The 27,854-nt window shown below is 39.0% G+C and overlaps 1 protein-coding gene across 1 annotated transcript; it reads right to left on the bottom strand.

Annotated features, from left to right (window-relative positions):
- Positions 1-6,158: 6,158 nt before the first annotated feature.
- Positions 6,159-26,690, bottom strand: LOC133515909 (transmembrane and ubiquitin-like domain-containing protein 1). The gene is made up of 9 exons (XM_061848556.1): positions 26,484-26,690; positions 23,344-23,531; positions 20,171-20,239; positions 17,827-17,952; positions 17,291-17,440; positions 14,321-14,537; positions 11,933-12,092; positions 11,206-11,336; positions 6,159-9,294 (listed from the first exon to the last, which is right to left on the bottom strand). Exons 2-9 carry the CDS (start codon positions 23,519-23,521, stop codon positions 9,150-9,152), a joined length of 1,176 nt encoding a protein of 391 aa, XP_061704540.1. The 5' UTR covers positions 23,522-23,531; positions 26,484-26,690; the 3' UTR covers positions 6,159-9,149.
- Between the last annotated feature and the right edge of the window lie 1,164 nt (positions 26,691-27,854).

The raw sequence follows: 27,854 nt of genomic DNA, 5'->3' as shown, positions 1-27,854 counted from the left end.
CAAAAGAAAAATAATATTGAAGATATATTTTCAAACTAAAAAATGTCATTCTTACATAGTCATTCATGTGAGTGCGCCAAATCTGAGTTAGACTTATTTGCTCTACCATCAACTCAAACCAGCATTGAAAGTGGTCAGTGGATTCATTATAAACCAATTTCATCACTAAGTGATGATGGCCCTATCGAGTTTCAAGTTCCCGGGTCGGGCGATGATTACATTGATCTATCACATACTTTGTTGCTTATAAAGGCCAAAATATTGAATCAGGATGGAACGAAAATAAAAGCTGACGCAGACGTTGCCCCAGTTAATAATTGGTTACATTCCCTTTTTAGCCAGCTAGACATCTATTTAAATCAGAAGCTCATATCACCTCCAAACAATACATATGCTTACCGAGCCTATATGGAAAATCTGCTTAATTATGGTTCAGGAGCCAAAAAATCTCATTTGACTTGTGGATTGTGGTATGAAGATACCCCCAACTACATGGACAGTGTTGACTCGAATAACAAAGGATTTCACGAAAGAATGGAGTTTGTCAAAGAAAGCAATGAAGTTGAAATGATCGGACACTTGCATGGTGACATATTTAACCAAGAGAAATTTCTTATTAATGGTATGGAAATGCGAATAAAATTAGTCCGTTCGAAAGAAGCATTTAATTTAATTTGTCATAAGGATGGTAAATTTAAAGTACAAATAACAGATGCCAGTCTCATTATCAGAAGAGCGAGAATAAATCCGAGTGTTTTGTTAGCCCATCAAAAAGTATTAGCAACAACAACTGCCAAATACCCGATAACAAGAGCGGAAGTTAAAGTTATAACATTACCCGCAGGTATACAGGGTAAAACGTTGGATAATATATTTCTCGGGCAAGTTCCTAAAAGATGTATTATTGGATTTGTTTCAAACTCTGGGTTTAACGGTAATTTAGCTATAAATCCATTCAATTTCCAACATTATCATATGAATTCATTTAGTTTGTATGTAGATGGTCACGAAATTCCTTCTAAAACATTACAACCCTCATTTAACTCTTCAGGTTTAATAGCCACTGCTTATCATACTTTGTTTTCTGGTACTGGTATTCATTTCCATAATGAAGGTAATGCTATAAGCAGATCCAACTATATGGGTGGTTATTCTTTATTATGCTTTGATTTGACTCCTGATTTATCTGCTAGTTCAACTTCACACTGGAATCTTGTTAGACATGGAAGTGTTAGAATCGAAGTTCGTTTTGATTCAGCTTTAAATAGCACTATAAACTGTGTTGTGTATGCTGAATTTGATAACATAATTGAAATAAATAAAAATCGCGATGTCACTGTAGATTATAACAGTTAGTAATTAAATAAATACAATGTATTCACACAATTTTTATCATTACCCCTTCAACGTTGGTTGTAAAATCATCAGTAGTCAACATATACATTTTGTTTGATATGGATTCGAATGAAATACAACTGGGTATGAATAAAATAAACCAAAGGTTTAAGTCAAATGTTTTTCCTGCAAATCGCATTCCTGTTTGGATCAATTTACCTGCTTTTATTATTAGCAATTTGGACCCCGATTCTAAACCTGGGTCTCATTGGATCGCAATTTACATTGATGTGAACGGATATGGTGAATACTTTGACTCTTTTGGCCGAAAGCCTACTGGTTATCATAAGTTATTTCTAAAAAGAAATGCTAAAAGGTGGTTTCATAACCATAAATCACTTCAAAATTATTTTACCTCAGTTTGTGGGGAATATTGTTTAGTTTATCTTTATTTTAAGTATCAAGGGAAAAAAATGTCTCAATTTCTAAATTTGTTTTCTGATAATACTTTGAGTAATGATCTAGTATTAAGAAATATGTTTAAACAAATCTTTGTGAAATAAAAGAATATGTACAATGAAATTATGTGTTTTATTTATAAAAAATATATATGTTACACAAAAAGTTCGATATTACAATTAAGACACTTAAAATAAGTTTGAAGCTAAACGTTAACTAAAACTATTTTAAACAATACAATATTTGAAAAACTTATTTTAGACCTAAGTTTATGAAATTAAACAAAGCACTTTAACACTATTTATTTTCAGTTCCTAAACAATATTTAACACACTTAGGCTTTGCCGATAACTCTTTTGTGATGTTGTAAATGACATCACGAGCACTTTGTTCATGCGTGTCCCCTTCTCCGACGGTGTAGTATCTAACACGAAGATCGCAGTGTTTCCAATGCTCCAATGGCGAAACATTTTTTATTTTTTCCATGTCGTATACCTCTATTTTGATCAGATGTGAGGCATATGCCCCATCGTCTTGTCCAGATGTAAGGTATGCGACACCGTCTTCCGTCATTTTGGCGACCGTGGAAGATTTCTTGTAGACTTTCGGCTTCTTCTTGGACTTTTCGAAAAACACGTCGATGTTATTGGATGGTCGCTTCTTTGCTATGGCCTGCTTGACTTTGAAAGCAAGCGTCCCTTCCTCATCGCTCGCTTCGTCTTCGTGTTCATTGAAGTAGTAGTTCTTGAAGGTATTCTCGGTAAACTGAAATAATAATATGAATTAAAATTACACACAAACATACACACAAGAGTTAAACATGATAATTAAACAATTATAGAGTAACACAATTTAATTACTTACATCCATGATCACAAGTGATAATCAAAACTTCAATGTGTAGAAACCAAGAGCTCTTAACTGAACTGGTGGTCTAAAGATACTATATAATTCACCCTCAGCAGCGGCCTTTTTATATGAATTTGTGTTTAAAAAAAACCTCAGGCACGCTAGTGGGAACAGAGGACCACCTAGGAAGAGACACGTTTTAACAGGATTTTGAAAGTCACTACCCCACCTGTCTAACTGGTATAAACAGGAATGCAATAAATTATAGCACTAAATAACGGAAACTTTGTTTACATATACCTACAAGTTGAAACCTGACCTAAAGACGGCCATGTTAACTGTCTATCAATAATTAGCAGTCAATTTCTCACATATACCAAACTTATTTACGAGTGGATAAAAAATCAAGACAACACATGTCTCGATCAATAATAATCTGGAATCAATAAAATTTAAGACAAAAACTGCTAACATATAGGTAAATATGTAAAATATTTGGGATGAAATCATCACCCATTATGTATATATACAATAGTTTAGGTATAATTCCTATCGTAAATACACATTATTGATTTCTTCAAAGGTTTGAAAGAGACAGCAACGTGCGAGTGCAAATCCTAACGTAACAGAGGTGGCTATATAAAAAACCCTATTGAATAAAAATAGTATAGGTATGATACCTAGTCGTAAGTACATATAGAGTAAGTAAGTATGTAATTGTATATAAATAAATGGGCGTTGCAAACAATACAGGTTTGAAAGAGACAGCATGCAAATCGTGGCACGTTAAGGGCCCATATAAAAAAAAATACCTAATGTTAAGTACATAAGGAGGAAGTAAATATGTAATTATATATAAACAGGCGTTGCAACCAATATTGTTCTCGCAACGTAACAGAGGTGGCTATATAAAAAAACCCAATTGAATAAAAATAGTATAGGTATGATACCTAGTCGTAAGTACATATAGAGTAAGTAAGTATGTAATTGTATATAAATAAATGGGCGTTGCAAACAATACAGGTTTGAAAGAGACAGCATGCAAATCGTGGCACGTTAAGGGCCCATATAAAAAAAAATACCTAATGTTAAGTACATAAGGAGGAAGTAAATATGTAATTATATATAAATAGGCGTTGCAACCAATATTGTTTTCTCAAAGAGCTGTACAGTTTGAAGGAGGCGACATGCAAAATCGTAACGTAATAGGTGTTCATATAAAAAAACCTATGTAATATAAATAGGTCAGGTAAAATACTTATTCCTAAGTAGATATGGAGTAAGTAAATATGTAATAATTATTAAATTAATTAATTGTTGCAAACACGTACAGAATAAATAAGATCGGAGTGAGACCGCAGGCAGTAACAATAGCATGTCGCCGAGTCGTGGTAACAATAGAGACAATAGAAAGGGCCGGCGAGGGTTTTATGGTAGAGTCGACGAGCGTGTATTGTTTATGTAGCGGAGTGCAGAAGTGATAGAAGGAGACTCCGGGCACTGTCGGGACCTATCGCAATCGATCCAAATGGGGCCCTATTTGTTTTTTTTTTTTTTTTTTTTTTTTTTTTTTTTTTTTTTTTTTTTTTTTTTTTTTTTTTTAGGTCGGGAAGACTGGGATCAGGGGTGGGACACCTGGTGGGCGAGGGGCGGAGCTAAAGGGGGGGCGTGAAACCATGGGGCAGAACCGGCGCTTCTATACTACTGATGTCCCCTAATATATTTGATGGTTAAGTTTTTTTCCCCATTTTCTATTCTGTTTGAGAGTTGCTCACGCAATTTTTTCATGTGTGTCTGTTGAGCTTGTGTTTGATCCGAAAACAGTTTCACTTGATCGTGTTGGTAGTTATTTCGTTTCCGTAGGAGGTCTATTGCGGTTCTACTTGCATCAAAACATACTTTAAGGGGACGATGGTTTCCTGGTTTGTATTTCCCAATTCGCAGAACTTTTAGCGGTTGTGGAGCGTCTTCAGCCTGAAGCACTAATTTTAAGATACTGTCAACTGCGTTTCGGTCCTGCGCTAGTCTCTCCTCGAAAGTATTAGCTGAGGCTTCAGCAACACCCACTATTACAATGTTTTTTTGTCTCTCCGACCGTTCCGCTATCTCATTGATGAGTTCATCCATTGATGTTTGGAGAGTGCCATTGTTTTCTTGTTTCTGAAAAGCGTCTACTTTATCTTCAAGAAGTTTAATTTTTTCTTCCGCTTGGTGACACCTTTCTTTCATATCTGACAAATCAGTCATCATCTTAGTATGTTCAGCTGCGAGATTGTCAGTAGTGGTTTGGATACTATCAATTTTGGATTTAATTTGTGCCATATCGTCATGTACCGATGAAAAGTATTTACTTTGTGAATCTGAAAACTTTGCAAACATGGTTTCCATTTTTATCGACAGATTTGTAATTTCTCTTACACACTCACAGTCCGACTCTGGATTTTTGCGCTTACGCAGCGGCGTTTTTTCATCCAACTTTGCTGAGCTCGACAAGTCGGGTTGCGATTCACTGCTACGTACTCCCATACTATCCTTCGACATGCTTGCCGATAATTTACCTTAAGTCGTTGGTTTTAGTGGCGGTCAGTATAGGCTCCTGGTGTAGCTGTTGTGTGAGAGAGGTAAAAAATCGCAGCTGTCTCCTTTACCCGAGGTGATTAGCAGCGTTTCTCGCACTGATTTCACTTTAAAACGTTGTAAAGTACTTTATATGTTTAAATTGCAATTTAAGTTCTAGTAAGCTTTAACTAAAGTCTGTTTTTGGAAACACGCAATTTTATATTTATTATTTAATTTTGCAACACGTCCACTCGCGATGCTTACCGTCCGTGCTTTGCCGAACGGAGCCGGGAAAAGCCGAAAGGAGGAGTGTCAACCCACTGCCATTACCACGATTTTGTAGTTAGTACCTTTCATGAGCATTCTTTCCATAACATACTGATTACTGTTATGTTTAACTATTTATTTCGACTTCCTTTGTACTACTACTACGATACACGTGATACGACCAATGCCAAAAGTTGGCTTTACTTACAAGTTTCCTGGCAACTAAGAGGCATTGAACTAGACTAAATTTACTTATTTGGTTACATAATATTGCAGCTTCTTATTTGCTGGAAAACTCTGAGCCTATGTTGGAATTCAGTAGGGGTTGCTGGACGGATGCTCTACAGCAACCCCAACTTCGTTTGGCTTGTACTCCCAAACTAGAACTACAATTTTTTCCAAGTAAGTATTCAGTACCAATTGTGTACTAAATCCTCGTAAAATAAAAAAAATGCCATAACGCAATGTTGGGTTGCTGGAGAGCATGACGTATTTTTTCCCCAGTACTTACCACCACTAAAATCAATACAAATAAAAACAGTGTAACTACTGGGAAAAAAATCCCACCTTTTACCACGATTTTGGTTTGGTTTTTACCACTTGTCGACTCAGTCTAGACGTGCCCTAACTTTATTAGCATACAGGAATAAGCTAGGGTGTCACAATAATTCATTGAATTATGCTCATAATAAATTTACAACGAAGTCTCAATATTTTATTTGAATAATGAATGATCTTAAAAAGTAAATAACAATAAAAGGTATAGCGCAGGACACTGGACTTTACTCGCCGTGTTCCCGTTCTCGTACCGTGATTGTGGCAAATACATAGGTAGATATCCCGTATGTTTTTATTAATTTGGTATGTACACGGAATTTGAAGGTTTGACAATTTTCAATTATGTATATGTAATGGCATTAAGGTTCAAAAGTGACAAACATTCAAATTCCGTGAATGTAGATGTACAAGTGCAAACACGCTATAATGTAGCAATGAGAAATTAATGCGTGTCCAAATGGGTACATAATTATGAAATTTAAATGAATCTTACACCTAAATTAATACAAAAAGTATATATCTAGTAGGTACGTGTATATTTACATTAGTTTGCTAGATGATGCTATGCTATGAACCAGTTTGCTAGTTAAGATCGTGTCACCCACGATGACGCGCGAATTTGACAAATCTAACCTTTAATGACATGACAATACAAACCAAGGCACGCGCCCTCGTGAATGACACGATCTATATATCGATGCCTGCAGATAAAGGAGTGTAGTTAAAATAATTTAAGACGTGTTCAACAAAATATTGACTATACTGTCCGTAATTTTTTTTTGTAAATTACATAATTTCTAACAATTTCAACTACCACATAGCGTTTCAACCGCATTGATAATGTTATAAAATGTGAGAAATTTCTAGGAATATATGTCGCACATCCTTCTATGAGCTTGAGTCTTTTTTTTTTTTCATTTACCTTTTGAACGCAAGGAACACCTAAAGTCGTCGTTACTAGTCGTGCCCTATAGGTGTTATGGCGGACGCTGTAAAAGTAACCTTCCCACTTTCGAGTAAGGTTTACATTAGCTTCCTTGCGCCCGGGAGCTTGGCGTTTAAGTGATTCAAAGGGAACTGCGCATAAACGAGTGGCAGGCTGAAACGCTTTGCAGCCTTACGTACCCAGAGAAACTAAATAACTATCAGAAAGTAACGTCCAAGCAACACGTCTCGAATCTAATTAGATTCTGTTTTCAAAAAATCCTGCTTTATCTACCGACGTCTCTAAAACTAATTCACCCAAGTACAACGATTACCCGGCCATTCGAAAATATACCATAATGCTTTTACAATAGGGAGCTAAACTTTTTGGTTACGACGAAACTTCAATGATGATCAGTCTCTGTTATTATTTTACTTATTTGTGCAAGGCTAGATTCGACATTCCATGTCAAAAAAAGAGTTAACATTAACACTTTCAAAGCCATTTAATTTCAGTACCATTTCGTACCTTCTCACAGTGACAATAGTATGAGGTCCCTGGCGGTTTTCATATTCATTATCACATCAGCCTTTTATCGCCCAGTGGTGAGCATAGGTCTCTTTCCCCGTGAGTGCAATGTAACACATAAGTAAGTTCCACGCACCACAATAAAAAATTGGCTGGCTGACTAGCATAAAAAAACCGCATCGCTTACTATAACATTTTTAAGAGAACTTGAATGCGTTAATGTCATACTCAACTTTATAAACACGAAATTCTACACCCAAAACCTTTGCCTAGTAGTCATGATATGAGAATAGACCAAAAATAGCCGAATCCCCGAGATCCCGAGAAGTTGGAGGCCATAATTATTTTACTCGCGACCGAGTCTTCGCTCCCAAAAACCCGATACAATAAATAATATGACAATTAACATCCCTTTAAGATAAATTCTACAGGTCGATTCACGAAAGCTGGGCTATAACCGCGAAAATCGAAGTTCGTCAATTGCGGGCATTTTCCTCTGTGACTCTAATTACGTCTTAGTGAGAGTAAAAAAGAAAGATTTTCAGTTCGCGAATTTCAGTTTTCGCGGTAGGCCCCTTGGCACGAACGTTATGTACGAAACTTACATTATATGAGTGACACCTGGGGGTGGCGCTTTTCGAATTTCGAGCGCTCGATTTCATCACTCGAAAATCTGTGGAAAACGGCGAAATGCTATTTTTGAAAAACAAGCGATAGAAATTGGGAATATCTAGTGGTATTGACCACTCCTTTTCAATTATATTAGAATTTAAATACCTAGTCGAAATAGAGCGATCGAAATTCAAAAATCGGCTCCCTGTATCAGTAAACAGTCAGCGTCACCATATTAATGGTTAATGTGATACACACATAATAAATGTATATTTTCATTCACTCATTAATTCCATTAGTGTCAGCTTTCGTGAATCGACGTGTAGATCTATTCTAATCAAATTTTCCGTACCAATTAAGAAACAAAAAAAATACTAATCATGAAACTACTTTTCGGTTTTTAATAATTAGATGGTGGTAACCATGGTGGTTGGTGGTAATCAATATTAAATATACAATTTACTTTTAAATCGGGCTTCTATATAGTAAATAAAGATTGTTATTGCAACGAATCAGAATAAAAATTAAAATCAGAATTTTGAAAACCTTTTGTTTACCTGTACGCACATAAACTCTAATTGGTGCAGACAGTTTAGATGATGTTAAATTATGAGCGGATGTGACTCATGTACAAAATATGGTAGTAAACATCACCTGTCCCTTGGAAAAACAAAATGGATCATACAAAGTTACATATAGATGTCTTCACCAAGATGAATGTATCGTTCGTAGTAATTTTACAATAATTGTCCAACAACATATCGACAAATATATGTGGCGCCAGCTTGCTATTCATTTACGCCAGGGATCGGCAAACCGCGGCACTTTGGAGGTACGATTCCGAGCGACCAAAAAAATCACATTTAGAGTACTTAGACCACCGTAAACAACATATGCGGCTGTATGAGATTCCTAAATTTGGCGATTTTTTCCTGCGGTTGGCTCTTTTCAAAAGTTTGCCGACCCCTGAAATAAGCCATCAGAGTTGAGCGTCGTCGCTTATATCGGTTTAGTATCGCAGCCTGAAAACGACCGAACAGTTTAGATAATAAGGTTTCTAGTTATTGGGCACGGGCTGCGGCCGCCGCTCGAAGTGGAAGGTGTCGGACAGGTACAGGCCGAAGATGGCCACGCTGTAGAACACCGTCAGCCCGAACAGCGCCACGCTCGCGCTCGCCGTGAACATGTTCGAATATTCGCACCTGTTGACAAACGCATAATTACTCTAAATTAATATAAAAACGCACTCAACTTGACCAAAAATGTCGGGCAATGCTGTTTGTAGAGATATCTTAGTTTTCATTTCCGTATAGATAAATATGATCTACTTATTTTTAATGCCCCAAATTTAAGAAATTATATATGTGGCTTTCCATATCAAGTCACCTTATGCAGTTACCATACGGTACCTTTTGTCATGGAAAGCCACATACATGCTTATAACCGTATAATATATTTACGTGCGACTCAACTATGCACCGAACCGGCCTTAAGGTCACTTTTAATTTAATATCTTAGGTTAGTCTCGTTTCCCACACTAAAGACTTTGAACACCACGCCTATTATAAATAACGCACAGTCGTAAATTTTTTGGAATGCATCAAAAAAGGTCTATATTACACTGTAACCGCCTGAGGATAACTTTCAAAGCTACACAAGAGGAATTCGAAAGAAATCGAGCTCCGCGGTCCGTAGGTAGGGCTGAGATACCCACGTCATAACTAAAAGGGCAATTCGTTGACGAGTATTCGATTATAGTGCTTTTCTGCAAACATGCGAGGAAATAAGGTAAAGTAACCATGAGTAACCATTATTTAAGCATCAACCATCACTCCAATGAACCTTCACATCAAAAAGAATTTCCATCTTTAATTATTTGAAAAAAAGTTAAAGGCTTATTCTGCCATTCAGCATCATTCAATATTCGTTCATTCAATATATAGTCTGTTAAGCCATTAACATCAGTAGAAAAAAAGCGGCAAATTTACTTAATACTGACGGAAAAAGCTTGCCAAAGTATATCCTACTATCTTACTCTATCCTATTCCTATAGCTTGAAATGATAGCTGACCGGGTCGTGTAGACGGCACGGCCTTTGGCTATAATAATTGACTGTTTGCGTTTTTCTCAGTGGATAAATGTTTAATAATTAAAAAATACAGTAATGAACTTCCCGCCCGCTAAACCCCCCAGATGAGTGTGCCCCCTCCGTCACCTGCGGAGGCACACTCACCTGTAGAACCAGACCACGGTCTGAGCCACGGAGAGGAGCGTCATGAGGATGTTCTCCAGGTCCCAGGTGCGCTCGGGCGTGCCCTCGGTCACCTGCGGGGGCACACTTACCTGAAGAACCAGACCACGGTCAGGGCCACGGAGACGAGCGTCATGAGGATGTTCTCCAGATCCCAGGTGCGCTCGGGCGTGCCCTCGGTCACCTTCGGGGGCACAGTTACCTGAAGAACCAGACCACGGTCAGGGCCACGGAGACGAGCGTCATGAGGATGTTCTCCAGGTCCCAGGTGCGCTCGGACGTGCCCTCGGTCACCTTCGGGGGCACAATTACCTGAAGAACCAGACCACGGTCAGGGCCACGGAGACGAGCGTCATGAGGATGTTCTCCAGGTCCCAGGTGCGCTCGGGCGTGCCCTCGGTCACCTGCGGGGGCACACTTACCTGAAGAACCAGACCACGGTCAGGGCCACGGAGACGAGCGTCATGAGGATGTTCTCCAGATCCCAGGTGCGCTCGGGCGTGCCCTCGGTCACCTTCGGGGGCACAATTACCTGAAGAACCAGACCACGGTCAGGGCCACGGAGACGAGCGTCATGAGGATGTTCTCCAGGTCCCAGGTGCGCTCGGGCGTGCCCTCGGTCACCTTCGGGGGCACAATTACCTGAAGAACCAGACCACGGTCAGGGCCACGGAGACGAGCGTCATGAGGATGTTCTCCAGATCCCAGGTGCGCTCGGGCGTGCCCTCGGTCACCTTCGGGGGCACAATTACCTGAAGAACCAGACCACGGTCAGGGCCACGGAGACGAGCGTCATGAGGATGTTCTCCAGATCCCAGGTGCGCTCGGGCGTGCCCTCGGTCACCTTCGGGGGCACAATTACCTGAAGAACCAGACCACGGTCAGGGCCACGGAGACGAGCGTCATGAGGATGTTCTCCAGGTCCCAGGCACGCTCGGGCGGCGTGCCCTCGGTCACCAACTCGGGCGTGCCCGTTTCCTCTGGATTCAGAGTCTGGACATAAGAAATATATCAAGTTAGTGCATTGAATCTTAACGTGTCTTGTTTCTATAGTATATGCTATCCTTAAACTATCTGGAAGTAAAAGCTCTGACGTTTGGTGAGAAATTATGGTTAGCTACGATGTGGTTAAAGATTTGCAATGCAATTGGATTTCTAAAAGGTGATCTGATGAACATCATCATCATTAGAGACGTTTGTTTTAGAGATCAACGCGTCTACGGTCTACCGCAAGCCTGACGAGAAGTTAAAGGCAAACGTTGCTTGAACGCCTTAACGTCGTTTTTGACGTAGATAGATTATACAGGAATGTATGTCACGATATGTTAGCGAGACAGCGCTATGCACGTATATGGCGATATTGGCAATGTCCCGCTGGCAAACTGCATCCGCATGTGTAAGCCGCCTGTATGTCAGCTCATTCCTATTGTAAAGGTGCCATCAAATATATTAGACCGGTCAAGGTGCTTAAAATATCTGAAAAAGCACTTTAACGCCTTGACAATAGAAGCGTGTCCAGAAATTAGTGAGCGTCTTAACCGCTCCGATATATTTGATGGCGACTGTATACACGTGATTCCTGGGTATACCTGGGCGGGCACGGCGCGCTTGGGGTGCACGAGGCAGTGCACGACGGCGCGGTCGTGGAGACCGCACGCTCGTAATGTTAGTCCGTCGTCGAGGAGGACCCGCCCGTTGAAGATCAGTCGCACGCGGGACTCGGCTGACAGTTCCACGGAGAAGTGCCGCCTGCGAGGTAACAAATATCAAAATGTACGAGTATTACCTTATAGTGTACACATAACAACATAATTACATATTATTAGTATAATGTGAATATGGACGATGGGAATCTAACAATAAATGCCGTCTACTTCATAGGGAGCTTGTAGTTAGATTTTTTAAGAATCAATTCGGCGAAGTTTGGAAAATCGAATCGTACACGAATTGATCTTATGGTAGCCCATAAGAAACAATTTTATTAGGGACGGTCGAGGAAATTGATTCTATAGCAGTATACGGTTCACCTTACGTATGAAAATCCTTAGCATAAGTACCTACGACCAAATTGACTTAAACCGCAAAATAAATAAATATCTGTAAACATACTTTTCCTGTTTACCACATATTCATATAAGAATTTCCCAAACGTACAGTCGGTGCGTAAAACCCTAAGGAACGCGACATTGCAAAATGAAAAAGGCATGGAAACGGGAACAATAGCTTCATGAGTCATTGTGACGGATGTTTTGATTTAAGAAATAAATAATTATGTAACTTTTACGGCCGGTTAGCGGTCTTCTTAAGATTAGTTAAGATAACAACGGGAAGTTACACGTAACGTGACATCACTAAAAAAAAAATTGAAATTTGTAACCCGCCACAAATTCATCCTAAAAGTGGTAGGTACAAGGTACCCAAACTATCTACTAGGTACACTACTTTTGAAAAGACATATTTTTTTTAAATTATATTTGGACATGAAATATATTTAAATTTATTTTTTTATTGAAACTAATCATTAGTAGTTTTCTATGCTTGAGATAAGCCAGCGCCGATGAAGCAATCGCTCATAGACTACCACACACAAGATCCCGATTGAAGCCCTTATAAAAATACATGCCGATCAAATTGAGGCCACCGCGTATAAGCGTTCTATTACCACTTAGTTGTATCCTATTCTTTGCCAATTTATACTTGAACAACCAATGCTTACTAAAACAATTTTTTTGTTTATACGCAACTAAAATAAGCGTTATGAGAGCGCCAATTTTAATATGCGCTCTTAAACCATATGTTGGATTGCATCTTTTTCTATACATTTTATGCTTGAACAACTGATGCTTACCGAAACTCAATTTACTCACGTGCGAGGTAATAAAGGTCGTAAATGTAAAAGTGAACGCTAATAAAAATAATACAAGCGGTATGAGAACACCAACGTGTGGCGATCTCGCGGCTTGTTTCATGCTCCATCTAGTACACGAGTGATCTATGACTGCGGTTGACAGGTCATCATTGTCATCAAGTACAATACACGTGTGGCAAGTCGCAATGTCATCGTAAAACCACACAATATTATTACATTAACAGAGGTATTTCCACGGGAGATACGAATTAGTCATCTTATTGCTTTGTCTAATTTAAATAGTTGATTTATGACTTGACCCTGTGACCTACTGAGAGGTTAATAATAATAACTCTATTGATAAACAACGTATGTATGTATGTATGTATATACTTTATTGTACATAGAAATAAAAACACGAAAAACACAGTTACAGAGTAAATTAAATACAACAAAGGCGAACTTATCCCTGTATGGGATCTCTTCCAGTTAACGTTTGAGGAAATGAGTAAAACAGAAGTAACGGTGAATGAATGACCAACACAAACAAAAGTGTACAATCACTGAAATTAATGAAATGTACGTTTTGAATACACATAGATACAAATATACATAGATGGAAAAATAATCATAAAATAATGCATACACATATATATATAAATAAAAATAAATAAATATTTTATATATAATATAAATAGATATGAATTCGAACCAGAAAAGGAAGGGACTTATCTATTAGTTTATAGGTATAGTTATTCATGTTATAATGGTTAATATCAAGAATTATTCCATCCTTTTTTTATTTAATTTATCTAATTTCCTATATACTTAGTCAGGTCTACCCGTAGTCCATAATTTTAAATTATCCATTAAAACACTAATAGGCTCTATTCTACCTTTCATACTCGTAGTTACAATAAGTTGTTGTACATTCGTTATCAAATTGAAACTCACCATTAAAGGTCGTTAAGTAACTCCCCTCAACCTCTTGAAGCGTTACGTTACTTACGTACGTTAAGATATATAAGTTTGATAAATATCTTCCTCGCGCCGGCGGCAGGCTCGAAATCGTCTTTATTGCTCGTCACCGTTGGTGCCCGTTCGGAATTTACTAGTTAACAAAACTCACCATTTAAAGTCCTTCAGTAACTCGTCCAGACTCCCCTCCACTTCCTTGAGCGTATCGTTAAGATATTTAAGCTTGATGAGAATCTTCCTCGCGGCGGCGTCGGTATCGGCGGCCGTGGTATCGGCGTCGGCGGCGGCGGCCTCAGCGCCGGCAGGCTCAGCATCATCTTTATTGTCCTTTGTGTCACCTTTAGCTCCCGCCCTGGATGAGTTTGCTTCTGGAAGGATGAGAACACATTATACATTGAAAAATATGTCATATACTAAAAAAAGCTACTAAGCCCTCCAGTGGCGGAGGCCGGATTCGAACCGGTTCCGCTATCGCGGCTAACGCCCTGGACCTCTAGGCTACCCCGTCACTGCGGTACCAGTCCCAATTTCTCAACTACCTATATGCCATCTTAGTCACTTTTATTTCACTTCTTCAAGTATGAAGTTAAACGTCACGCTAAGTTTCCATGCCAAGTGCTACGTCAAGTATGGACCTTGTAGGTATTTTAGAGGTTGGCAAAGTTAGCGAGGTAAAGCACGCGCTTGGATTATGCGATAAATGCAGAGTCAAACGCGAAGCGTTTGCCGCACACCCATTTTAAATCAGATAATCTAACGACCGTATATTTTTTACGCGGCAAACGCAGCTGCGGTAAGCGCATCGTCAATTTGTCATTTTCTCTACATTCCGTGATCGCATGCGTTCAACGCTGTGTCTATCGCATAAAACAACGGCGCGCTTTAAAGTTTACCGAGGATTCTAAATGATAAATTTGAAGGTTCAGTACAAACATGATTGATGAATCTTACCTATACAAATAAATGGATTAATTTATTAAACCTAGGTAGTTTCGTACATAGATATTTACACTTTTATATTGACGTAGTCTCGTCCTGTATGATCTTTATTAGTACCGATACGCCCAACAGTTGGTATGTAATGACTAATGAATGTGCCTACAAAACTACCGCTTCCCATATCTTAACACATATATAACCTAAATTAATTTATCAATAAAATAAAACATTAAGGGATATAATAATAGAATTTTGTATGATTCAGGGACCTTCGGTGCGATTTGGAACACAAAACATATCCGATAAAAAATCCCACACTCAGACATTGCCAATGAACTAGCACACACATATAAAAAGAAACCCTGGTTTCACGGGAACAAAATTGCACTACTGCTAGTGCTTAGTTAAATATCGACTCTTCTATCGACATCCATTTGAAGCTTAGAGCATTAAACCAACTGGAGTCGCCTTTAAGAGCTTACGCCTGTCGAAAACCTCGGCCAATGGTCATACTCACGTCATACTCATTTTATGACTTGAGTATGACTATTGGACCATATGGACTGACGTTTATCTGACAGGGCTATTTGTACGTTACGTACGGTCACGTCTGAAAATATCGATACGAAATAATCGGACAGACAGACGGACATGACGAATCTATAAGGGTTCCGATTTTTGCCATTTGGCTAAAGAACCCTAAAAAGTGCCAAAAATATCTAATTATGTATACACGACTTTATAGCCCATATATTAAGGTAGTGTATTGTATACATATTTTAAGTAAGTAAATATTCTTTATTGCACCAACAATTATACATTTTACATACATGTAAAACTACAAATACATTTTAAAGGAAAATAGAACCAGGTAACATCAGGCGGTCTTATCGTTAAAAAGCGATCTCTTCCAGACAACCTTTAGGTATTTAGGTGTATATTTTAGGCACATTTTTCGTACCGATATTTTCAGACGTGACTGTACACTTGACGTGGCCCTCCCCGGCAAAAATCGGCAGACTGTTTTGTACCGAAAATTACAGACAAGGAGTCTCCAGCTCCAGTTGGTTAAATGCTCTAAGATATGAAGCAATTTTTGAATGATCGTAAAAATCCTCTGGAGTTGCAGGCGTACATAGGCTACGGAGACTGCTTACCATCAGGCGGGCCGTATGCTTGTTTGCCACCGACGTAGTATAAAATTGATCAACAAACAAGGATCGAATATTGCATATTTAACGGACATAAATTAACGTTAACGTGTGACATTTTGTTTATCAACGCAATTTCGATAAAAGTAGCCATTTTCTCTGGACGCGAAGAGGTTTATATCATTACGATCATTCAAAAATTGCTTCATATCGATGTCGATAGAATATTTGATATTGAATTAACCACTAGCAGAAGTGCATTTTTGCTCCCGTCAAACAGGAACCCCAGGGAATAAATGACTATCGGTGGACTTTATCTCATTGGAATAAGGTATATGAATTGTCAATTAAAAGTGTGCACGATGAATAGAACATTTTCATGGCTTTTTTATCAAGCGTGTAATTTTAACTAATGAATGAATATAAAATTAATCATAATTTCTTAAATTCTGCTGAATGATGATGGTATTGCCCAATTGGTGCGCTCCTAAGGCAGTATGAACCACAAAACAGACAGTGTCACCGTAGCTGCATCAAAAGCCTACTGTATCTAATCGAGTTTCTATCATGAGCGTGATTAATTAATCCCAGACTATGCGGCGCTATAACTACCTTTAATTACCTTAAATCTATCTCTCAGCAACTGTTTGGAATATGATTTCAAAGTGTGAATTATTTATAGGTTTTAGAATCGTCGAGTGTGATGCTAGACGCAGGCTGCGATGTCCATCGGATTCAGGGGACACATTTTTTCAACTTATAATTAATGATATGAGGTTATAAATTGTACATATTTCATTATGGTAAGTCACTAAATATTTTCCTTTTGTTCTTTTCCTTGTAAATAGAAGGTAGTATGTCAGCCAGGTTCGCATAGCAAAAAAGCAACGCACTGACTATGAGTAATAAATATTACACGAATCATTTCAAGCTACTTTCGGCCACCATAGTGCTGACGAAGTGACGAAGCTGTCTATCTCCTGCATGTGTCCACGTGTCGGTCAGCAAGGTGTGACAACCTGACAACTGACCTGGCGTGAACAAGTCCCGGGCAGTGACGTCGGCCTCCATGGCGCTCACGATGCTGTCCATCTCCTGCATCTGCGCGGCGCCGGCGCGCGTCCGCTCCTCCTCCACCTCGTCGCCCGATAAGTCTGGTGTTAGCAGCGGCGTGTGGGGCGCTAAAATGGTTTAGATATAAGTACACAGAACAGATATTCTCTGGGACAGGTGAAAGTAGATAAGAACTAATAAAAATCTTAAGTTATATAACGTAAGATGGGGTAAAATTTAGGAGCAAAAGAAACACTCCTCAAACTGTTTCTCTCGCCCCACATGACCTTACCTTTTTTTACTTATTATTTAAAATACGTAAAAATAAATTTGCTCTGTTCTGACGTCAATTTTCAATTGATAAGAGCATTTATGCCAGTGGTTCTCAAACCACCAACGATTTTCATAAAAACAGAATGGTTTGTTTCATTATGAGGTTTCAAAATTGATTAGGGGTACGCGAGTTAAAAAGTGTGAGAAACTCCGATTTATACTATAACTAGTCTAAACATACAGTCAATCCTCCTGTAGAAGTGCAGGCGATTGTTGTCCATCATGGCCATGTCGGCGTCCACGATGCTGTCCATCTCCTGCAGGGGGATCACCCTGGAGTTGTCCCGGGGCGCCTCCTCTGTAGTTCCTGGGAAATCAAACATGTGTGGTTAAACACATATTCTAGTCTATATGTAATAAGATGCGTCTTGTACTTATGGCGTCGCTTACTGTAGCGTGTGCTTTTCGATCACCTGGCCTTAAACAACTTGAGTTTAAGTGGGCAGGTAACATCCGCACCACACAGCTAATAATATTTGTTTTAGATTTAAATATCATAAATAGAAATTCAGAAAGATCTGCATATTGTGATAAACAGCATTCTATGATAACTATCCTAAAAAGGAAGTTAAAAAGAATTAGTGTACCTAGTACTAGTAATGATATCACCTAATCAATCAAGTAACAATAAATAATAACATTATTTATTTTATTATACCACAATAAAAATAAATTGCTACATTTTATAATAATTATTTTAATAATGTCCTCATCGCGACCCTAGAAGGGTATGGAAATTATTTACTTACTTATCTCGACGGTATTTAAGCTCGATTAGGTGTGTGTTGTGCGTACTAGACAACGATAAATAGAAAAATACTTAAATCTGGAGGCACGGTAGTGCCCCCCCGAGCAAAGCGAAGCGCATGGGCACTACCTACCTTTTCTTGAAGCGCTTCGTCGTTTTTTTTAACCCTCATAACTTGGACCTAACTTCACATTATCTACACCTTAGTCAAAATATGTAGCCGTTTCGTTACTACAATAAGTATTGTATAATAAACAATAATGAATAGTGAATAAATTGTCACCTTACGCCCTTGTGACGGTAGCGAAACGGCCAAGCTATATATTGACTAAGGTGTAGAGTTTGTGAAGTGAGCGCTTGTAGAGTTAGAAGCTTGGCTCTAGAAGAAATCGGATACCTTTTTGATAGTGCGAGCCTTATGGTCTCGTCTTGGCAACATTTTACATGAAAATATTTTTGATGGGGATGGGACCTGCTTTACTGATTTCCCATACAAACTTCAACTCCTTTTTTCCCTAACGCCCCTCCCTTCCTCCCCGTTGAAAAATATTCAATATCCTTCCCCAGAGGCGGCGCTAGGCGTGGGCGACGTGGGCCACGTGGGCCTCGGCCTCGCGGTCCGAGGCGCCTCGCGCCTCAAATTCGCAGAGCGGCGGGTCCTAGGGTAGAGCGAGAGAGCGGCCGCTCTATGCGCCAAATGGTAGGGGGGCGCCAAAATGGTAGATGTGAAAGAGATTTGTATAAAATCTCTTTCACATCGTGTGGTGCTGGCGCGCAAATACGTGGCGAAACTCTGGGGAATAGGCGGGTCCACACAGAGCGAGCATACGCGCGAGACCATTTCCTCGCGCACAAAACGGCCAGTGTAGACGTGCCTCGGCCGAGGGGGCGCGCGCGTTTTCTTCGCCCGAGCGCGACCTTGGCTTAGCTGAGCCACTGTCAAAACATGATAATGTTGGAAAATAATAATAATAAAGAGTGTCGCAAATTGTCGTGTCCTTCGTTTCTTCCTCATTTTCTTTTGAATTGCTTTAAATACCAAAAAAAAACACGCAAGCCACTGCAGCCATTACGTGCGGCATCATTTTGAACAGCTGACTGACTGACGCTATCTTGCCGAGCAAATTGGCTCGGGTAAGGCAAACGTGCTGTGGCTAAAGTTACACGAGCATTCGACCGCGCGAGGCCGGGCGTTTGCCGCGCGAGGAAATTTCCTACCCTGAGGGCCTACCGCGAACACCGAAGTTTGCAAATTGCGGAAATCTTTCTCTTTTACTCCAATAAATTCCACCCCCCTTTACACCCGCTTAGGAGCTAAAAATTTCAAACTTGAATTTTTTTGTTGTTTGTATACTAATACTATCCTATCCTATTATGCTTAATAAATCCACTATTTTGAACAGCAACAGTTTTGAAAGATTCACGGTTAGTTTCACTAGACTTAAATCGACCGGGATATAATCCGTGATTTCCTTTTATATTGTTTTTGAGCTCCCGATATTACCCCAAGGACAGAGCCAGTATATTATCAGGTATCTATATCTAATCACGGTTAATATCCCGGTCGATGTAAGTTAAGTCCACTATTGACATTATATCCCGAGAATTTTGTTTATCTGATATCGAGAATAGGTAGGTAGTGCCCTTTCGCTTCGCTTTGCTCGTCTTGGCGTCAGATTTCGGTCTCTTGAGTTTCTGATGCACTTCAAAATATTTGTAGATAGTTACAAAACGGTTCGTTGACTTCACGATGCCCCTTCTAAAATCTTAAGCTTACCATTTGATGCAGAGGTAGATGCTGGCGTAGAAACCGTGGCAACTGTACTTGTGACGATTGTTGCAGGCCCTGGAAGGAAAAACTAACGTGGTAATACATTCAAGACTTTAAAATCTCGATAAGCAGTACTGATAAGGCACCTAATGTTATGTACTCTGAAAAATAAGTCAATACAAGATAGGTATCATTATCAGCAAAATGCGAATTTAGGTAGAGATTTAAAAAATATCATGATGGCCTAACATAATAAATATGCGTGAATCAATGTTAAAATGTGTTATTATTATATTTACATATGCACAGGCAGCTTATAGCTGATACGTGCACATCAATGTCCTGCACTTGTGCTGTGTTTTGTCCATTTATAAAATGTTTGTCGAGTCTGTTTTTAAAAGGGTTCACTAAGCGTGCACTGATTACGAATTCGGGCAAACTGTTCCACACTTTCACTACGCGGTTAGACAGGAAGTGTCGTCTAGGGTTGCTACTACACTGCGTCCGTGTCAGCTTCAGGGAATGTCCTCTCAGTCTTTCACATATATTCCGAGTGAAAATATCACTTAATGCGGGTACACTGTAGTGTCCTGTTATAAATGTTTTGTATGTTTCTATTAAGTAACCGCGTAGCCTTCGCTGCTTCAAGTTGTCAACCCGAATTTCTATCTTCGTATGTTCGGTTTACGGTTCGGTTGCGAAGAGATGGTACTTACCAGTTTTGTTCCTGTTCTTTGGATTCTTTCAATAAGATTAATGTATTTTCGAAAATATTCCAATAAGGGTCTTATACATAGACATATAGAATCTATAATCTCTCTAAGAATCTCTTAAATAGGCTCTGTAAGACTACAGAGCCTATTGAAGAAATTCTTATCCATATAACGAAAAGCTTTCTTGGTCATATATAAAATAGAGTTGGCTTTTTTGGTTAACCTAAAGAGACGCACGCGAGACGCGCACGAGAGGAGGCCTGTGCCCAGTATATGTGCATGCGCTTAGGGATTTTTTTACCTATATGAAGTACAGTGCGCTTGTCTGCGTTGAGGGTTATAAGTAGTGTACGGACAAGTGGTGGCATTTTGAACAGAGCAGGAAATGGAGTCGTTATTATCTTCTAACTTTTTATGATTGAATAAATAAATTCAAATTTTATATGATATTTATTTAACTCATAAAATCTATTTCTCTTGCTCTCTCACATTCAATCAATATACTTTTTAACCATATACAACCTTAATTGATTACTGGCCAAAAACTTTATAAACTGTAGATACGACAAAATAATATGATGTTGTCAATTTAGACAACAGTTTGCTATACTTATGTGTTTTTGTAATACGCTACGCTAATAATTTAAAACAGAACGATAGCAGAAATATAAATGAAACAATATGAATGACCCACCAGAATCGACAATTTTGAAGTGGATTGAACCATACGATAATCTTGTATATAAGGATAACAATAGCGTGTACCATGTGTGTGTGTGTGTGTGTGTATCATGTGACACAAATGAAAAGATATAACATTGAAAAACGTGTTAATGAAAACGATACCTTTGTCTACAACTTATGTGTATTCCGAATTGCGTGCAACATCTCTTGGATACGAGTAAAACATCCAGAATTTAGAAAGTTCTTTGAAAAATATCTCGACAAAAACAGAAAGCTTCCTGAAGAGACAAAATAAGACATATTTTTTTTGAATTCTAACTTATGGCTTGCAGTAGATGAAACTCTTGATGATGTTGGCAACTGCGTGGTAAACGTAATTATAAAATCACTAGATGATGCATTACAAATACCATATTTACTAGCATGTACAGTCGTCAAACTTGTAAACGCTAAAACAATTGCATCTGTGGTTGACGAAAGTTAAAAATTTTTGCGGCAGGACAACTTATCCGAAAATTTAAATAATCTTTTGATATTCTGTACTGATAGTGCTGCATACATGATTGCAGCTGGCAAAATTTTAAAGAAAACCTACAGAAAAGTAAAGAACGTTACTTGCTTAGCACATGGGTTACACAGAGTCGCAGAACAGGTACGGTCGGAACATAAATTAGTGAATTCTGTGATATCAAATGTCAAGAAAATTTTCTTAAAGTCACCCCATCGCGTTCGGTTTTTTAAGGACCACGCTGCAAATGTGCCTTCACCACCAGAACCTATAATAACTAGATGGGGCACCTGGTTAAATGCTTGTATTTACTACGATAAACATTTTGATGTTATTCGAAACATCGTAATACAGTTGAACACAAACGAGGCCATTGCTATAAAAAAGCTCAAGCACTGTTTAGGAATGAAAATTTAAAAGACGAGTTTAATTTTATAAAACAATCTTACCAAATTATACCTGAATCGATAGAGAAGTCAGAATGTAGGTACAAAAATTCCAATAGATGAAAGTTTTCTGACAATATACATAGTTAGTCTAAAAACTTTGGCACTACTTGAATAAGAATTATAAAGTGTAATAAATATGTTTTCGAAAAATCATATATTACTCGTTAATCATAAAATGCACCAAGGCGACTCCATTTCCCGCTCTGTTCAAAATGCCACCACTTGTCCGTACGCTAGTTATATGCCAATCTGTGGTCCATTGTAAAATGCAGTCTAAGTCCTGCTGTATGATGTTATGGCTGATAGCGGGTTTTCCATAATCTTTGTGTCATCAGCGAATAAAACAAGTCTGATTCTACAACTTATGTTAGATCCGTCAAAAAAATCCCAATCCCAAAAGGTTCTTAACGGTATATTAAATAAAATATATTTGACAAACGTTTATGAATTATCTACAACATAAGAGCATGTGCTGATTGTGACGGGTAATGCGCGCGACCGCATGACCAGCACGGTCCAGCCGAGCATTGGTGAACCACCAGCACGAGCATACACCACTGTACTTACTGGGGCTCGGCCACAGGACAAACTAGGACAGTTGCCGAGCTTTGGTGGGCCACCAGCACGACACACCACACAGAAACACATCTGTACTTACTGGGACTAGGCCGTATGCTGACTGTGACGGGGTTTGCGACCACATGACCAGCACGAGCACACAGCACTGTACTTACTGGGGCTAGGCCACAGGCCAGGATAGGACAGTCGCTGAGCTTTGGTGGGCCACCAGCAAAGCACACCGCACAGAAACACATCTGTACTTACTGGGACTGGGCCGTATGCTGACTGTAACGGGGTGTGCGCGCGACCGCATGACCAGCACGGTCCGGTAGCGGTCCGGCCGGGCGTTGGTAGACCACCAGGCCAGCATGCCGACGGCCACCACCGCCAGCGCGGCCACGAATTGGACAACTTCATCCCCCACGCCTTCAATCAATGTCATCCTCAATGATCTGCAAAGATGTCAAGTATGTAAGTTTTGTTTAAATTACTTAAACCTGACCTTTAAGAGTCTTAACTAACAAAGAACAGAGTAGACGAAAATTTAAGTCAAAGTAAAATGTATAGGTGATGTTTTGTGAGCTAAACAAGTAGTTTTATACCAGTTGCTTAACTAAAACAAAATTGAAAAACATATGGCTTTCAATTACATAAAAATTCAAAATAGGTCGGTGTGTGCAGTTATTTATTAGGTACAGTATATATTTTTATTATATGTATAGGGTGTATTTTTAAATTATGTGCTGTGGTGTAACCAGTAAGTCTTGCTCTCATTTGTATGTGACTAACATATAAATATGACATATAAAATGTTAAAATTAAAGGTAAATAAATTAATTTATGACATATTATCAGATATAGAAGTTATTGAGGCAAAAACAAGTGTTTGACAAAATGAAACATCGATAAATATGTGATCGATAAATATCAAGAATGAAAATCGATACATATATTTAGTACTTAAAAATAAAAACGTAAACTGCAGTATACAATGCCTGAAGAAAAGCAAACTCCAATATATCAAAGAAGATATCGTACGTGTTGTGTATTTCGCGGTAGCTATCTTCTCATACAATGTTAAAAATATCTATAAGGTTAAGGTAACATCGATAACAGACATGTCGATATTTCATTTTGTCAATCAGTTTGTTAATACCTAACTACAAATAAAATATAAAACCAGTCAGGTGCGAGTTCGTTTTACTCGCGCACCGAGGGTTCCGTACAAACTTTGAGTTATCTCGTATAACTAACTATAAAGGCTATAAGGACTTTTGATCTTGATCTACCTATACTAATTGTAAGTATGATTGTGTACAGCGCCATCTATATGCGCGATGTGCACGTATGTAATTTTACGAGGATAATTCTCTAACATGTAAACCAATTTCAAAAATTGTTTTTAATTTGAAAAAAGGTGTCTTTAATATAATGTCATAGAAATTTTATATTTTTCCTGTAAAATTTATAGTAATGTTAATATTGTGTAAAAAAATAAAATTAAACTTTTTCTTTGATAAACTTCGGTTATAAGGGAAATAGTATTTTTTTCACATTTTGCTTTAGCGTTTGGGTTAGCGTTGTTCATAACTATTCCAAATTTCAAATCGATAGCTTAAGTGGTTCTTGAAATATTTAGTGTTGTGACAGATGGACGGACAGACAGAGTCGCACCATAAGGGTTCCTTTTGTACCTTTTTGGTATGGAACCCTAAACAGTAAATTTTACAATTAACTAAATATGATTTGAAATTTCCAAGAAATACCTATTATATTGCTTGCTGGCAGATTCACTCACAAAGGTCAAATTTCGCTTAACAGCTAAAAAGTCTAGTAAAAAGCAGCTAAAAATAGCATATGAAGAATATAAATATAATATTGAAAAGATTTCAACAAGTGTGTGATTTTGTCAGAAGTGCCCATTTAACAACTTTCAAGCAGAGGGCCTTCCATAGCCTGGTCAATCCTTGAATCCAGGACACACAATAGTTTTAATCACGCAAATGATCATTCTAGGCCAGGGGTCACCAAATGGCGGACCGCGATCCGGATCCAGACCGCCAACCAATTTTTTTTGCATATTTAATAAACTCAAGTAGAAACGGACTGCTATGGTCATTTTATTTTTGCTATCTGGGCAGTATTGTCGACCAGAGTGGAGGAATGGAAGCTGACATTGAAACACGAATAAACAAAGCCCGAGCCGCTTTCAGCCCGCATAAATCTGTGTGGACTCCTTTACCCTGACGAGAAGAACTAAAGTGAGGATTTTCAATTCCAATGTTAAGGCCGTGTTACTGTATGGGTGCAAAAGCTGGTTTTTCCGCAAAGACCTAATGACAAAACTCCAAGTGTTTGTGAACAAATTCTGCGCATCTTTTGGCCTAACTTGATCACAAACGCTCACTTATGGAGAATAACCGGATAAGCACTGGTATATAAGGAAATACAAACGCGCAAATGGCATTGGATTGGGCATATCCTCAGGAAGCCTGACACCCACCTATCCAAGGTGGCCCTGATCTGGAAGATGCTCGGAAACCGGAAACATGGTTGACCTAAATCTACTTGGTGCCGTTCCGTGGAGCAAGAGTTGGGTGTATTGGGGATGGGGTGGGAGGAGGTTACCCAAGCTGCCCAGGACTGGAGTCAGTGGAAGAAAATGGTTCGAGTCCTACACCCCAGCAGGGGGTAACAGGATGAAAAGAAGAAGAAGGAAGAAGAGTTCTAGGCAGATGTAGTTGCGTCGCAGACAGAAACTCATATAAAAAGGAGTGGATGTATAGTCCAATTCATGTACTGATATGATACTTACTATCACTTAGCATGGTTTAATGAATGACAATGTTATATTGCCTGGTTATCGAAATAGTTATTTGTTTTACAAGGGGGTAAAGTTGTTGTTTTACCCCTCATGCTAATATCACACATATGCACATGTTATCATCATATATGCACACATTATGTACAGAATTCTGCCTAAAAGGGATTGGCCACATTGACCTTATATTTTAAATATCCAATTGCTGCACTAAGTTACCTTTACACCATGTTTGGCAACTAGTCCATAAAATTCAAACAACCAGCAGAATCTTCAATTGTTCTATCCACAGGTTAGTGATTAAAGCCCAAGGCTAGTAGGCTAAGTCGCAAACCTCAGATCTAAATCTATCTATGGACATAAGGTCTGTCTATACCTAGATAAACTTTCCTAGGCCGTAGATTTACTCAAGGTCATCCAAGTGGTTATCCTACTGTCATTTCCCATAGTTTTTACCATAAACATACATACCGCTATGCTGTTACCGCCGACCATATGTTCCAAAATACATCTAGATGAGATAACATCAATAATAACGCGACATCTTGACACAGCTGAGAGATCACAAATCACCATTGCTTACCTGTATTTGCAGTATTAGCTCAAGAACCGATTGGATACGGAATACACTACGAGAAATGCAACGCCCATGCACCGAGCACGATCACTTGTATCATATTAACAAAAAACTAGAATAAGATAATGCTAAATAAGTAATTTGCAATTGAGATACGACGGAAATAATATAAATAACAATGCCCCACAGTGACAGATACTAAGGGGGATTGACAGAACCGTTGACATTTATAAAAAGGAATTACTAGACACAAAAAAACATGTTGCGTTAATCAAAGCTGTTAACACTGGATACCTCTTTTAAGTTTTTTTTAAAAATATGTATTGGTTTAAAGGGCTCGTCTTTGTAATGTAGGAAAGGTGTCAAGAAAAGAAACATGTTTGTCATTCTGAAGTTGTCAATATATTCTGTTCTGCTGGTCTATGTTCGTGCCTTATTTATATCTTCTATATTCTTTCTCTGTGGCACCATAACGAACCTTGAGTCCGTCCAGCGCGCGACCTCTCCGCCGTCAGTTCTGGACAGACGCGACGTAAATGTCCAGTGCGCCTGCACCGGCTGTACTCGTAGCTCCGGAACTTGCAGGTCTGGTAGGTATGGCTGTTCGCGCCGCACCCGCCGCACTGGTGGGTGACTCCACCCGAGCTCCGCCTTGGTGAGCCGCCATGTCCGCGAGTGCCTCCACTCGAGCTCCGCCCTGGTGAGCCACCAAGTCCGCGCATCCGTGGCCACCAGCGTTGATACGCCGATCTATGTATGCTGCGGTAATGGCGTGTACTGGGGCAGTTGCCGCCGCAGCACCCTCGCCGTTGGCCTCTCCCGTCGATTTGCCACCTCTAAAGTCGTCGCTTTCTTAACTGCGTCTGTAAAGCTCAAATCTTCATCTTCGGCAAACAAACGTTGTCTAGTCTGATCGCTTCTGATACCACAAACAAACTGGTCCCGCAGATTAATGTTCAAATTAGACTCAAATTTACAAAACCCGGCTGCCTTCTTTAAGTCCGCCACATAATTAATAATCAAACGAACTTGCCTGTGAAGTTTGATTACAATTATGCGAGTATCCAAATCCAAGACAACAAATATAATTTACTAGCAGCAGTACACGTTATCGTGCAGTCCAAGTCACACATTTTAGAGATTATAGTATTTAAAAAACAAGTTCGCGCTGTCCCTCTCACTCGCTACGCTGCGTTCCTGCTTCGACATCGCTCCTCCAGTACTCATTATTTCAGAGTTATTTTTGTGTTATTAACAGAGACTATTTTATTTTCATTTTTGGGGATGGGGGGCGGGTCTTTGTTGTCTTGGATTTGGATACTCGCATAATTGTAATCAAACTTCACAGGTAAGTTCGTTTGATTATTAATTATACTT

The sequence above is a fragment of the Cydia pomonella genome, chromosome 3 (genome assembly GCF_033807575.1).
Source record: "Cydia pomonella isolate Wapato2018A chromosome 3, ilCydPomo1, whole genome shotgun sequence".
In the NCBI taxonomy this organism is placed as follows: Eukaryota; Metazoa; Arthropoda; class Insecta; order Lepidoptera; family Tortricidae; genus Cydia; species Cydia pomonella.
The sequence above is the reverse complement of the archived record's forward strand: the minus strand, read 5'-3'. Positions and strand labels throughout refer to the sequence as shown.